Source organism: Ambystoma mexicanum, chromosome 14 (assembly GCF_040938575.1).
Source record: "Ambystoma mexicanum isolate Mex_15411 chromosome 14, UKY_AmexF1_1, whole genome shotgun sequence".
In the NCBI taxonomy this organism is placed as follows: Eukaryota; Metazoa; Chordata; class Amphibia; order Caudata; family Ambystomatidae; genus Ambystoma; species Ambystoma mexicanum.
Window position 1 is genome coordinate 545951343 of NC_090940.1, and position 16325 is coordinate 545967667.

General features: G+C 44.2%; 1 protein-coding gene across 1 annotated transcript in view; it reads right to left on the reverse strand.

Moving 5' to 3' along the window:
- TRIP11 (thyroid hormone receptor interactor 11) overlaps positions 1 to 16325 on the reverse strand; it is a 1018241-nt gene that overhangs the window by 944214 nt on the left and 57702 nt on the right. Inside the window, exon 2 of the mRNA XM_069637842.1 lies at positions 3025 to 3086. Within this exon, the coding sequence (XP_069493943.1) occupies positions 3025 to 3086 (62 nt within the window). The remainder of the gene's footprint in view (positions 1 to 3024; positions 3087 to 16325) is intronic.

Below are 16325 nucleotides of genomic sequence, written 5' to 3' on the forward strand. Positions count from 1 at the left end.
ATAAAATAAATTAAAGCAGCTGCTAAACTCTTCAGGTTAGACTGTAGTTATCGATCATACAAATAACAGACATGGTTAAGAGACTAAAAAGAGAGTGAGACCTTTATTGTCATCAATTGCGCACAGTATAATGGATTTGAATATTCAAGTGGAACTGATAGAAATACTGAATACTAGGGGTTCTGGACTGTTTGCAAATGTTCAATATGCCAATGCAGTTCCTGCAGGCGAAGACCCTTTCTAAATCTATTAGTAGGTCATACAATGTTAACTCCTAGAAACATGGTGTTAGGATTTACTTTTTGCACCTTTGCCTGCACAGATTTCTATGGGACACCCTTTCTTTTTGATTGGTTCGAACCCTGTTCTGACCTTTTGGAGGCAGGTAAAGCCTTCTGCTTTACTTCCCTTGCCTTTTTTGCTCATTCTTATGGAGGAACTGATTAGTCCCCAAGACGGTCAGTACTGAGAGACTGTCTCACTCTATGAATTCTTGTATTGTTACAATTGCACACTTAATCTCAAAGTGAGGTGCAGTTGGTAGACTTTGTATCCTTATATAATGGCTTTTTGGTTACTTTTCATATGTGCCTAAGACAAGCCAGTGGCAGCTGTGACATTTTTACAGTTATTTTACTTGTGCACCTTTGCATTTACCGCAAATGGCTACTAAAGGTGGCTAGCATCCCAAGGTGGCCGTGCCACAAGGTTTCCACTTGATTTAGGTCATATTGTTCTTTGGGCTTCTTCCTGCCTTCTCAGGTTAGGAAATGCCATAAATGGAAATCCCTTTCACAGGGAAAGCTGTAGCTTTCACAGACTAAGGGGTGATGTGTGTGTGAGCCATAGAAGGGAGTTTGGATGACAGAATCTGTTGTGGGGCAGATGTGATGACCAATAGCTATCCACATTTGGATAGCTACTGACTGTTTAAATGGTGTAGATCCTTACCATTTGTTGGCTTTGGCTTGCTCCCAGCCTGAATCTTGAATAAAAGGAGGACTCCTGCCGACTGTTCATCAAATCATCATTGGGACCAAGATTTCTATGAAGACGAACAGCCCACTGACGATCCAAAGACGACTCCTGCAGCTGAACAGCATCAGCTCCAGTTTTATCCCGGTCAAGCCCTTCTCCTCTGTCCTGATCCCAAGAAGGCCTTTGTTGGTGCTCACCCACTGGCCCAGTGGGAACAACTGTCTCAAGAATCCGAGCATGCTGAGCCTTCGGAAGTGTTGTTGGACCAACCAGTGTACTGATCAGCTCTCTACAGAGCTACCTCGCTGCAACCCTCACTGTTCCGAGTAGAGCCTTGGTAATTGTCAGATCTTCAGGTTGTGCCACAAGTTACCTGCGCCTGCATTTACAGCCATCTCACTCCAAGTCCAAGAAAAGCTGTGCTGGGGCTGCTCCTGTGTTCGCCACTGTGTGATTGCTTGTCGCCTGCTGACCGTGGTGTCCTTCATTTAATCTCGTCTTCTACATGTCTCTGAGGTGTCCCTTAGTCGTCTCTCCCACAGAAGTCTTCATTTGTCTTTGTTTGGGTTTTCTACTGGAAGCTGTCTGGAAGAGATTTATTTGCACCGCGACCGACCGAGAGCAAATCCAGTGAAATTAAGCATCTCTTCTGTCTAGACGACCCTTGTGGTAGGAACTGAAGGACAAGCCTGGAACCTCCAACCGTGGTATCCAGAATACTCTGAGCCGGGGATAAGTCTACATACCTGTTGCCTTCTCTCCCTGTCTTCAATAGGGTAACTAGGGTGTAAAGTCCTGACCCCAACTAACTCTTACCTGACCGTAGGAGGTGGAATCTGGATTCAGGATCCTTCCCCATCGCTAGCCTAGTATGTTAGCCTGCGTGGAGTACTCACCTGAGCTTTCATCTAAGTTTGGAACTCTTTTTATTAATCATAACCACTGGCACCCCAAATCTCTATAGAAAACCTTTAGGCACAAGGTCATTTTAGGGTTGGACTATGCGATTGATGGAAGCTGTTTTGGATTGGTTCTGCCTATTTTTATGTGGTATCCTCAACTGTATTACACTCTTAATTGATTAATGTGCAATTCTATTACTTCTAATGATTGATGTATATATAAGTTTTATAATGTTTTGTGTGACAATATCTACCTATAATTTGTATCTGCTTAGTGTGTAAACTAAAGGCCTAATAAATAACTATGTGTATATACTTACTGTCTAACAGGAATGACTGGTGTTGCTCTGTGTGGACTCATTGTAGCCCTAGACCACTCTCGCACCTTTTGTGAGAATAAGACTTGACTGCTCGCTCATCTAACTTGATTGGTTTCTGGCTAATCTCTCTGTGTCTTCCCTGATCACCATAATAGTGTGGCTTCACAAAATCTTCCCACCGTGGCTGATTTGGGAAATCCATCTTATCACTTGGGATATGGCTCGGTTTGTATTTCTTTACACCGAGTTGGTTTATTGAAATTAAGAGGCTACTTGGTCTGCATTAAACTTCAAAAAACGACATTTCTTTTTCATCCATGATCTGAAGTAGCATTGTGGTTACTGCGCGATTTTAGAGTCATTGAAATGTAGTGTTTGTGATTTCATTACTTTTATTATCAGAGTATTCAATAAAAGGATTAACCAAAGAAGAACCTTGGTCGAAAACCAAAAGCATTTCCACTGCTGCCAACGCAATGCCGCCTCTGCAGTAAAGCAAACATGCTCTGCTGTGCCAAAAAGAATTCTAAACCCAAGATTTAGATTATTGCCTTGAGCAGTTTATACCACAGGTTTGCAATGGAAAAAACTTGCTTGTCTATGGGAACTGAACTTTATCATGGAACAAGGAGATGACAAATGTTCAAAATGAGAAGTTAAGAGATGAATTTATCCAGTATGTCAAAAAACATAAAAAAAAGGAAATGTAAACTAAATTTTAACTTACTTTCTTGACCTCTGATTTATTCTGACTAACATAAAATCCTCATTGAAGTCATTGCATGACAATGAAATAGATGCTCTGAAAAAATACCCCACCTTACCTCAGATTTCTGCGTTGCATGAAAGCCTTCTATTTCTCTCAGTCGGGAATCTGGTCTCAGATCTGAAATAAAAATAGTATTCTCAAAACAGGAAAATAAATGCCATCATGAAACAAGGACATAAAACAGACTACAGGTACAACAAGGACTCCATTTCTGCTTCATCTTTTTAGGTTTGCCCATTGCATTAAGAGTAATTGAGTGCAATTATAAAGTCCTAAATTATAAAATGGTCAGTTAGAAGTGTACCTACTTTGCATGTTCCTTTCTTAATATTACTCCATTACAGGTAAATCACGCTTGTAGTACTACTCTCTTTACTCATTGGTGATGGGGGATAGCTCCGGGGCAAAGCGTTTGTCTTGGAAGCAAGACAACGCAGCACAACACACGTCCGAATCCTGATCCCTCGCTTAGAAACCAAAAAGCGTGTTATAAAAGAACAATTATAATTATAATTATAATTGGGCAAAGTCTTTTTTTGTGTGGTCCTCCAGCGCCGCTGACAAGGTCTCATATCATGGAAGGGGTTGAAATAAAGATGTGATGCGCCCGATTAGCAGTCGCCTCCCAGTAAGTAGAAGCTACCTATAGGGACCAAGGAGCTAGGACACAAAGCAATCATCCACAGGAGATGCAAACTATATCTTTTTACCCAATGACCTTTATAAACCCACTACTAAACACAGAGTTTACAGAATATGGTACGTTTGTATTGTAACAATGGGCCTGAGGAGTCAATCATAGCTCCTGGTCCTGGTAGCTGCTGGGGTCAAGCCTATGAGGCTCTTTGAGGCTGCAAGAAGGAGCTAAATAGCTCCTAGAAATTTCAATACGCTGACATTGTACTAAGCCTACTATAGCTTCCTGTATTTGGGCATGTAGATATCTAGTTTTCAATCTGCGCATCATATAAACTTAAGCAACTAAATCAGTCACCAATCAAGGGCGAGTTTAAAAAAATAAATTGCAACTGTGTCAATGCATATTCTTGATAAGTATGATAAGATAGGTTATTTATAACGCGCTTAATACCCAGGGGTTTTGAAGTGCTGACCCGGGGATCGGACCTGTGTTGTTCCGTGTCGTCTTGTTTCCAAGACGAGCACGTTGCTCCTGAGCTAACCTCCCGAGACAAATCTACCAATTAAGTTTAAAAATGTAACAACACTCATGCTATAGCTGGATGCGAGAGCAGTTGAAATATCACATTGTGACTGCTCTTCCATCAAGACCCATCTGTTACATGCATTACCATGCATAGATCCACTTGCTTTAAAATGTATTTATACATGTATTCATCCCTAAACCGTGCAACACGTGCACTCTCAGACAACGTATGATCAGAATATCAAACAATTCCACACCTCTTTTGGAGTGCCAGGGTTTCAACATATCCTAAACTGTGTCCACACATTGATGGCAGCCTGTCAGCACCTTTTGTTCGCCAACTACAGACACACTCAATTAGATTGGCAACTGATTTCTTGTTCGGGAGGGCTCATGGGCAACACGCTCGCCTTCGAAGTAAGACGACGCAGAGCAACACACGTTCGATCCCCAGGGCCACGCTTAGTAACCTCTGGTGTTAAGTGCATTATAAGTAGCCAATTATGATATAATAATTATAATATAATAATCACTTCTCTTAAAATGAAAGTCTTGCATTTCTTGTTTGGAGCTGACAGAGGTACGTCACAATAACAGTTGCAACCCAACAGCTGGGAGCAGTCAGGCAAAGGGTTCCGGTGTTATGACGTATTTACTATTCGTTCTAAGGATACAATCCCAACATCAGATCTTTTCAGATGAAAAAAGCATGGGAGTGTTGGGAGGCAGATGAATACGCCACCCATAGCTTCTGCCCCTCCCCCACTCCAATACTGCAAAGGTGAGTCATTAGCGCTCTCTGTCCCTCCTTTCAGTGCTACGAGGATGATACCCAGCTCATTTTCAGGCTACCCTTGGCCTCCTCTTCCCCTTCCCTTATCTCTGACTGTCTCTCTGCTATCCAGGAATGGTCTGCCGCCAACGACCTTTGCCTTAATGCCAGTAAGACTGAGATTCTACTCATCGGCACACCCACTGCCTCCTTCCATGCAGCTCTCTGGCTGGCCTCCCTTGGCCCTCTTCCTGCGCCTACCTGCAAGGCAAAAAACTTTGGAGTCATCTTCGACTCCACACTCTCTTTCTCCCCACACATATCTGACGTCTCTAAGAAGTCACACTACCAGCTACACCTCCTCAGAGGGATCCTTCCTTTCCTCTCCTTCCCCCAGATGCTCACTGTCTCCAGAGCCCTGGTTCTCTCAAAGCTGGACTACTATAACAGCCTCTATCTAAATCTTCCTGCCTCTACTCTTCGCCCTTTGCAACTCATCCAGAACAGGACTGCGAGACTTGTCCTTGGCCTCAAGCCCAAGGACCGTATCTCTCCAGGACTGAAATCACTGCACTGGCTCCCAGTGGCTTTGAGGATTAAGTTCAAAACCCTCTGTATTGTCCATAAGGCCTTCTGGGGCCTTGGGCCAAAATACCTTCAACTCTCTCTTCCTAAATATCTTCCTTCTCGAGCTCTTCGCTCATCGACCTCCAACTACCTCAGGGTCAGCCGCTTCTCCAAGCAACGAGCTGGGGGTAGATCTCTCTCCGCAGCAGGGGCCTCCCTCTGGAACAGCCTTCCTGCCTCCCTGAAAGGTGAGGAGAACCATCTCCGGTTCTGGAAGCACCTCAAAACCTTCCTCTTTGCCTCTGCTTTCTCTCCCTCTCTCCCCTGCTAAAACCACTGAACCTGCACCGAATCTGCTACTGGACCACTCACCGATCTCGGTCCTTGGCCCAGCCACTCTTCCCTTGCACTGCCTACCTGCACCACGGGACAGTCTCTGTATCCCACAGCCCCTTCTCCCGGCACTTACCTTGCACTTGCCACCAGCTGGCCCTATTATTAATCTTGTACTCTACTAACCTTTACTGCACTTTCCTTGCACTTGCCACCAGCTGGCCCTATTATTTATCTTGTATTCTACTAACCATGTACAGCACTTTCCCCCTCTCCCCTTGCCCCTACACTTTTCCCAGTCCCCTCTACCCTTGCACTTGCGCGGTCTGAATGACACCTGGCCTAGTAGGATGGTTGTCTGTCTCCACGTGTCCCCCCCCCCGCCTCGTCGCGCCTTGAAACACTTGTGTATAGGCGCGTTACAAATGCCATATCATATCATTACTCACTGAGGCAACCGTATCACCCGTATGGCCCCTGTAGGTACAGCAAGACTTGGGGACAATGTGAGCTGAAGATGGCAAAAGCATTCAAACTAACACTGTACCAATTACAGCACATACATTAGACACAAAGCAAATATGCACGCAACATGAAGAATATGTGCAGTAGGTAAAATATGCACTTAAACAAGAATACTAACATAGCATCCACATACATGAAGAACACTAACGTGACCAATGTATAAGATGACTGCAACATGAATGACATGCGAATATAACTTGCCAACACAGAAACAAGAGTGTAATTAGGCAGCCATTTTAAAAATGGAAGCTACAGCATGCTTGTGAATGAGCAAAGGCTTCATAACCTCGGGACAAATCAAAAAGCTGAATCCACAGAAATACATAGCTATGCAGAGCTCGGACAGTAGCTGGCAACTAGTTCCAAGGTTAGAGTGAAATAAGGCAGGATTGGGACGGCAGAACTAAGGTACCAGGTACAAATTCCCAAGACGCAAGCAATATACTCCCAGATTAACGATTTATAACAGTACAACCAGTCTTTGTTAGCCACATACAGTAAAACAGTAAGCCAAAAGACTCCATGAAAAATAACTCGAGAGTATCCCTGATGGCAACAGAAACACCACCAATTAATATTAGCTAAAACCTCAATAAATAGGAGATAATTCAATTGCATACACGTCTTTTAGCACATGCCCCATATTTGGAGAACACAGACTATGCATTAGAAACCAGCATAGATAAAACACCTTCAGAACTCTCTAAAACGCACACATAGAAGCGAGGTGCCACACAACGCCAAGTACAAAGGGATTGCCCTGTCTCATGGCCTGAGAAAGAAGGATAGTAGCTTTATAATGGAACAAAGAACACACCATGGGCCTCGCTCCCTCTACTCTATGTCTGGCCCATATCTTGACGGCCTGTCAAGTGTCCAAAGTTGGTTAGCAGAGAGCCAACCTATCAAAATCCCTAGTCTCATGCCGCCCGATCAAGCTGTATGCCAACCAACCACTTGTCATCAAGATGATGTATATTTTACGGAATAGGACAAAATGTCTGACCCCGTAAAGTCTGACCCCCATTTTTCTGCATATATATATGTGGGGGGGTAAGGTTATTAAAAATGTATAGGGATAAGGTAGGAGGTTGCGGGGGGTCTCCCCCACATATATTTGTGGAAAAATGGGGGGGGAAATAAAGAAAAAAAGGTCAGACTTTTGGTAGTCAGACATTTGCATTTGGTCATTTCACACAGATCCTATTTTACCTCAACAATATAGGGGTGGTTCCAGGCGGGGCCATCAGATATGTGTAACTCAATGAAATGTTTAACCCCTATAGAACCTAGATGTAGCCCAAGCCACTAACTGATTCCCGTTCCTCGTAGGTTTTGTAAACTGAGATTATGACATCATTGATGATACGTTTATAATATTAAAGCAATTGTTTTTTATTTACATGTTGAGAGCGCTGAGATATGAATGCTTGTATGCCGTCTAGCTTTGTGTTGATAATAAAGCTGGGTTTTGCTTGTACTTTGTCTACTTCGTCATTGAGTTTGGTTTGGACTGACTAATCCCTATGGGTCTATTTGGAATTTTGAGACCCCCTTAACAGGAGTTGGTTGGAATAGTGCACCTTTAACATTGTAAAAGTGACTGTAGTCGTCCAATAATTTGCTCATATAAAAGGTCTTGTTTTTCTGTTGGCTCTCTGCCTGTTTCTTGTAGTAATGTTCATACAGTGATGAAGTATTCAGATGGGCCACCTTCCCTAAAAAATTGTTTAGCATAATCTGACTGCATAGGGTTAGATCCCCACCTTAACAAACAATTGTTTTATCAATACATTTCAATATATTTTTGCCATAGGTTCTAGTGCTACTTGCAGAGCACTATGTGGTTCATTGGTGTTAGTTACTATAAAACAAACTCGGGGCAGGAGAGGTGGAATTACTGCGGGCAGGTAGTGAACAAGAGCTAAGCCTTAAGGAATAGCTGAGGAAATTAGGGCTGGATATGGGCAGTGTGAGGGGTCAGAAATGTGAGACGGACACATGTATAGTTTTCTCACAAGTCGCCATTTTATGAAATAAGGGGTGAAACAAACACCTACTTTTCCCTAGCCTAACAAGTATTTCCCTACCTGACAAACTAGGGCTAAATGGAAAATTACCTAACAACCAAAAGTATCTGTCCCTCACACGAATACATACAACAAAATCATACAAGAATTATTTAGTAGTTTAACTTAACAAAATAACATTTAAATTCAAACATAAATATTATAAACAGGAAACCTTGTGACCAGGGTTGGATCCCCCTGGACCAATTACGGGTGTTTCAAACCAAAGTTCAATTTCTAGAAAGTTCTTTTCCCTACCCAAGTTCCACTCCAGTTAGAACACAAAGTTCTTTTAATTCAGTATGTCCTTCACTTGGCAAAGTGAAAATCATAGTTCCAAAGGGTTTCTTCAAACTTGAAGACAATTGTTAAAGGTTCCACAGCCTTCTACTTGACAAACAAAAAAGACTTTTCTCTTCAAACATCAAATCAGAAATCAATGTAAATTTTCTTTTCTCTGAAGACCAATCACTTTTTATCAGATAGTATTTCTCGTTCATAAGCAACACCTTAGTCAGGATGGTTAATTCAAAAAGATATACTTTAGTCAGGATGGTTAGAAAACAGTATCAAAACACGGTAATTTAATTGGCACTTCTTTTCCACCATAACCTTCTACCACTTTCACAGTACTTCAAATGATCTTCTTTCTGGTCCACTCGCCTGCCAGGACTTACTATTATTTGTCCCTTTCCTGGTTTACTCGCCTCCCAGGATAAAACTCCTACTACTACAACTTGCATTTTGTAGTAAGGCTTGTTCCAAACTTTCCATCCTTAAATCCTCAATGGGGAACGTTGAACCAACAACTGCTTCTGGAGCTAGTTGACTTTCAACACAATTGGTGTATAACTTTTTCCACAAGTATACTGTACAAAAGGACAATGATTCTCACATTGATCTGTTTGCCATAGGCAATACAGGTTACAATTCCCGCCCGTTAATTTATTTCACAAGGAGAACTTTTCGCCTGCAGTCTCCGATTTATATATGATATGATATGGCATTTATAACGTGCCTATGCACAAGTGTTTCAAGGCGCGACGCAGCAAGGTAGGGGGATCAGAGGGAAGACAGAGACAGCGATCCTACAAGGCCAAGTGTCATTCAGATCACGCAAGTGCAGAGGAAGGGGGAGGAGGAGAAGTGCGGCAGTGCAGTACAAGGGGTAATAGAATGAATAAATAAAACAGTAAGAGAAGTAGGGCCAGCTGGTGGCAAATGCAAGGTTAAGTGCAGTCATCAGGTGTCAAGTGCTGGTGGGGGACTGTAGGGATACAGAAACAGTCCCCAGGTGCGGGGGTTGCCAGGGAGGCAGTGCAGGTGTGTAAATGGCAGGGGAGGGGACCTGGGCCCGAGATCAGAGGGTGGTCAGGTTACCAGTACAGTTTCAGCCAGGAATTCAGTAGAGGAGAGGAGGAGAGAAAGCAGAAGCAAAGAGGAAGGTTTTGAGGTGCTTCCGGAACCAGAGATGGTTCTCCTTAAGTTTCAGGGAGGCAGGGAGGCTGTTCCAGAGGGAGGCCCCAACCAAAGAAAGATCTACCACCAACTTGTTGCTTGGAGAAGCGACTGTCGCTGAGGGAGTTGGAGGCAGATGAGCGAAGAGCTCGAGAAGGAAGAGAGAGTTGAAGGTATTGAGGCCCCAGAAGGCCTTGTGGACAATGCAGAGGGTTTTGAACTTAATCCTCGCAGCCACTGGGAGCCAGTGCAGAGATTTCAGTCCTGGAGAGATACAATCCCTGGGCTTGAGGCCAAGGAAAAATCTTGCAGTCCTTTTCTGGATGAGTTGCAGAGGGCGGAGAGTAGAAGCAGGCAGATTTAGAAAGAGGCTGTTGCAATAATCCAGCCTAGAGAGCACCAGAGCTCTGGAGACAGTGAGCTTCTGGGGGAAGGAGAGGAAAGGAAGAATACCTCTGAGGAGGTGCAGCTGATAATGTGACTTCTTAGAGACGTCAGAGATGGGAGGAGAGAAGGAGAGGGTTGAGTCGAAGATGACCTCCAGGTTTTTAGCCTCACAGGTGGGAGCTGGAAGAGGGCCAAGAGACGCCAGCCACAGAGGGACAGCAAAGGAGGGAGCGGGAGTGCCGATGAGGAGAAGCTCAGTCTTACTGCCATTAAGGCAGAGATCATTGGCGGCACACCACTCCTGGATAGCAGACAGTGAGTTAGAGATGAGAGACGGAGAAGAGGTGGCCGAAAGACGCCTGAAAATGAGCTGCATAGCTCTGAAAGTTGGGGCAGAGAGCGGCAATGCGGTGGGCAAGAAGTGCCAGGTATTGGTTGAACAGCCAGGGAGAGAGGCTAGACCCCTGGGGAACACCACAGATGGAGATAAAGATAGAGGAGAGGAAGGACCTGGGAGGATCGATCAGAGATGAAAGAAGTCAGCCACGCCAGGGCCTGACTGGCAATACACAGGTTATCAAGGAGACGGTTGAGCAGGATGGCATGGTTGACCGTGTCAAAGGCAGAAGAGAGATGAAGTAAGGTGAGGACACAGTGGGTGTTGGAATCAAGGTTTAAGAGCAGGTCTCCACAGATGTTCAGGAGAGCAGTTTCCGTGCTTCCGTCAGCGCTGAAGCCAGACTGATGGTCATGACGTCTAGTTACATAACTCATTGGTTTCTGGCAATGTGGTTTACAACTTTCTCCAACTGGGTATTTTGCTCTGGGACTGTTCTATTCAAAATGCCTTGCTGGCATTCTCAGCTTTCTTTGGCTTTGGCAATCCAGGTTCTAATGTCCCCTTTTTGGATATCCCTCTTTGGGTAAATTGTATTCACTTAGCCTTATTATTGCCCCTTTTTGGCTTTGGCAATGCAGGTTACAATATTTCCCTATTCAACATCTCTTAGTAGAAGAGTTGTGCCAATTTTGCTTTGGTTCAAACATTCGGTCTTTAAAATGTTCATAATTACGCAGCGGTCCCCTTCAGAGTGCCCCGGGGTCACCTGTATTAGGCCAACTAACCGGTATGTCCTACATCTGTCTCCTTCTGACTCACTGGTTCTGCTTCTTCTTGTGTCGGACTCCCTCACCATTTGACAGCTTTAGTCAGTATGATGCTGCTCGCTCTGACTATAATTGAGCTTTCGCAGCTCAGTACACTCTCCGGTGAGAACCTTACACCGGAGCGGGATACAGGACGCCAAGAGCTTCTCTCTCTCTCTCAGGGTAGCTGGCCACAATACCACTTCCCGCTGTGCATCACTGCATAACACAGGAATCCGACCACCATGTTTTCTGCATGGCGTCCCGCTGTCAGCACAGCAGCGATACCAACTTCTGCTTCTTCCTGCTGCTCATGGTTGGCCTGCACATGAAAGGCCTTTAAATGTTTAAAGGTCCCACTCAGGTGTGGGTCATTACAACTAGACCGCTCATTACAGTTTGGTAACTCTGGACCCCTCTTCCTAGTCTCAGTACTACTTGAAGTCCATAATGTTCTTATTTGTTTTCACATTATTTAATCCATTCTGGTGGAGTGATTTATAGATGTGTATTTAAGGAAAGATTTTAAAAGGAAGTATGGTTTTTTCTTGGGGCAAACACAATGTAGATGCACAACTACTAGAAATAGTAGTATTTACCCTGACCATTATTTACATCATTTTCAAGTTTACAAAAATAGTTTGTATAGTTGTCACCTTGGGTAAGTCTGGAAGGGGAAGCCCTACTGTGACAACACGGCATTAAATATTCAGGCACTAGGGAAATTACATCCTCAGAAGAGGATGAACACAGCGTCTTTCCTGACAGTCACCACATTCCCTTGACAGCCTTCTACTCCCATGTGATCCTCCCTCCTAATCCCACCCACAGGCATCAGCTGCCTTTACCGAGCCACATGGGAGGAGACTTTAGGGTGGGATTCTGTGAGGACTCTACAAGGTTCATCACAGCAGATTCTGTGATGAGACTGTAGGGTTCATTACAGCAGTCACATCTATACGATTTGTGCAGGAACCTAAAAAGCACAGCCATACAAACCAATGCGTCAGAAACAGTGATCAAGGGAATGACTAGGAGAGCAGATGCAGTGACTTGGAAAAAGTGCAAAAAAAAGGGCCACTGCGGAGTGAGAGAAGAACAAAATGCATTGTGACAAACCTGACCAATTATTTGACTGGGAATTGATGGAGTTTGGGCAGATGGAAGTACATCTGGATGGAATGGCAGCAAAACACAAGGCAATGGCATAGTTTTTAATCTTTGTGTCAATGGTTTGCAATAAACCTTACACAACAATCAATAATAGGTAACACACCTTTGAACTTATAAAACTATTATTAAAAAATCATAACATCAAATGTACACTTCATAAACCACATTATAAGAAATGTATATCTAAGATTTCTCAAAGTATCTAGGGTTAGTAATATTTGTTTCCCCACACATTTTCTAAACCATTTCTTAAAAAGGTCATCTTTGGTTAATAAAGCCCCAAATGCTTCCTGGCTTTCAGGCTATAATTCACGACAATCAACAGGTAAGTGTTTTAATACTTCCTTGGTGGTGACATTCATACAGACCGGACAATGAGAGTGTATATAGGATTTCATTGATCTGGGACTTAGTACCTCTCAAGTAAGAAAAAGATTCAGTTGAAATCTCAGAGATTTCACCCTTTACAACGTGGAACTTTCACCAAATAATCATGTATCACAGAGTAAGGCTTCTCTTCTGACACCACAGTATAAAAACAGCCAATAGTTTATCTATTCTTTTGTTATTAACCACTTGTGTCTGTAATGAATCCGTCAACCTCATTACTGATCCCCTGGAAGGAGGCCTCTAATACATGGCCAGGGAAAGGCAGAAACTACCTGACTCTGACCCTGGCGGTGGGAGAGGACAAGCTCCAGGGACAGAGAAAAAGACTGAGTCAAGACAACCTTTCAGTCAACACTTTTAGTGACAACCAATTGCCTTTGCAACATTCCTAGATGGCCCAGAACCTCATTTATCTTCCCCCACCTATCTTGGTATACGAAGAAGAGGGATGAAGTAATAAGGATGAGTAGACCAGGGAAGCCAACGCAGTGGTCTAGGCATTGGAAACTGCTGAGGAAAGACTGGGAAATGTAAAAAGGACACCGGTGAACCAAGATCAGGAGAACGAGAGAGCCAGACTGGAGAGGCACCCGACTTGTGCTGACACTGAAGGAAGCCGGAGGCAAGCAGACTGCAGAACACTGTACGGAGACCAACTGACACGGTGTGCAGAGGAATCAGGCCGGGAGAAGTTTGCTGCTTTTCTGTTACAGGCAGCCGAACATAGAGGAAGGCAAAGAGGGAAGCGAGCAACTCGCAAGCCGCATTGCCAGTCGGTAGACTGGGAGCACAGGTGCCGGTGATACATGAACGCTGAAGACGCCACACGAAGCAAGTAAGCCCAGGTAGAGTGAACGGGTTACCGAGGCGCTTCTGGGGAAATGCGCAGCGCTGCTTACTACACAAGAGCGTCTAAATATTACTGATACAAACATTGTTGAGAGAAAGAGCCTAAGGGCAGTGCAATTATTATCGATACCAAAACTGTTAAGAGAAAGAGCCTAAATAAAGGCAGTGTCATTATTACCAATGCAAACATTGTTGAGGAAAGCAACATTCCTGAAAGAAAGAGCCTAAGCAAAGGCAGTGGAACTATTGCAGACACCAACATTATTAAGAGCAAAAGCCTAAAAGAAAGGCAGCGGAATTAATAAGAAAGAGTCGCTGACCCTATACTGCAGAAGGGTTTTAAAATGCATACAAGAAAAAGAGAACAAAGAACCGAGAAAGCCTGGCAAGTTAGTAACCAGGCAAACAGCGAGTCTGGGGCTCACACCAAGCAAGAACATGACAATACCCTGGCAGGCGAGCAAACCAGGGGTAAGAAGAAACAGTGATACGAAGGGAGGGTCCATACCCCTTTTTCCAAGAACAAGGTGCAATACCTTGGCAGGAGAGTGCAGCAGGGAAAAGGATTGAGAAAGCTCAGGGGTCAAAACCCCTATGTGTAAAAGTGTGTAACAGAAAAGGGAAGCTTCATGCCCCTTTAAGGATTCAAAATAACTATATCTTGAACTATGTTGTGATTCAAGAGAACCGAGTTCGTAATTCAAGAGACATTTTGAGGAAATGCAAGGGAAGACGTTTATCCCGCTGGAACAAATTGGAACTGTGATAAAATCTTATCAGAACCACTGGAAGATTCTAGGGTGAAGGGAAGACCCCTTTCCGAGTGGAACTTTGTTCATATTCTTTTTGGCACTTTAGTAAATTCAGTTTGTTTGGAACGTTACTGAAATTCCCATTCACATATAGTATTTATTTTAGCATGTAAGGGTCCAGTTTTGGACAGAGGCTGCTTTATTTGATTAACTTTCTGACAAGGATGTTCCTTAGGGCATATTACATCGCTGCCCAAATAAGGGTCATTAGAGATTGGCAAATAGACAACAGAGAGGAAAATATGGAGCCCTATGGATAGGGCTGTCGCGGGGGCTGCATTGCAGGAAAATCTGTGGAAGCCAAGGGCGGACAGACCAGCACAAATGTATGCTAGCCTAATTTTAGAAACAGTGGGCAAGGCATGGGACTCTGCAGCGACGAGAGCACAGATCACCTCCTTCCCCTCTCCCTATACGCCATTCTTCAGCAACCCTCCATTCACCCCCGGTTTCAAAACATCTGCGTTCCATGCGTGGCAGCTAGGGGTGTGTCCCAGAGTTAGGGACATGTTCACCGGGAACCAGATCAAAACCTTTGAATAATGTAAAGCGGACTTCGACCGGGGGGAAAGTCAAAGATTTTCCTATGTTCAACTGAGACACTGACTGGCACACCCGGACATGAAACACACAGGGACCATGAGCTCACGCCATTTAAGAAATATTTAAACACTGACACAGGAGAGAAGAAAGTGGTAGCGAATATTTACAAACTCATTAAAGAGGGGGAGGCTCCCCCGAACAGACCATACATTGGGAAATGGGAAGCAGACGCAGAATCCACAATTGACATAACCAAATGGGCAAAACTATGGGGGCAGATACCAATACTGACAAGATCAATACAAATTAGAGAGATCTGGATGAAGCTAATCGTGTAGTGGCATATAACCCTGGTCACTCCATAGAATGTCACAACAATGCTGGAGGAAGTGCGGACAGATAGGCACCTGGAGTCACATATGGTAGAGCTGCCCAAAACTAGCCCACTACTGGAAGACCGTCCACACAGCGATTGAGCAGGTGTTGGGAGTTAAATGCGGAGGAAACAGGGTGTTAGCCATGATAGGATTACACAGGGTCCTGGGGGAAATTTAGACAAAAGCCCAGCAGAAACTTTACATCATTATGATAATGGCAGCAGCACTGGTTCTAGCATGCAAATGGAAATCTACACAACACCCCCAGGCCATGAATAGATCGCAAAAATATGGTTGCTTCTCGCCATGGAATGGCTAACATACTCAATACAAGGAAACCACTCCAAGTTCAACACAGAATGGTCAACGTTGCTGAGATATCTCAAGGACGGAGCACGTTGGGCATGGTGTTCCAGGGCTATGTCCCTCCTGGGAATAATTCCTAACTAGGAGGACGATGACCTGTAAAAGACACAAAAACAAGGGCCCCAGCAAACCAAGCTGGGGCATAACATCTCAACAAGGTAGCCCTAGCCCAACGCCAAGAACTTCCATTGAATGCTCAGACCAGGGGGGGGGGGGCGGGTGGTGTGTGGGGATGGTTTCTGTTGGAGCGGTTACATTTGAATACTGCAAAAATGTATTGGGAAAAAAAAAAGAAAATCAAAGTTTGGGTAGGTGGCCTGTCACACCTACTAACCCAAGAAATGTGGAATACGAGGATGATAATTCAGAGTCCAGCTCTAATGTCTTGGAAGAGTCAGAGGAGGGAGGGGAGTCTCAGGAAGAG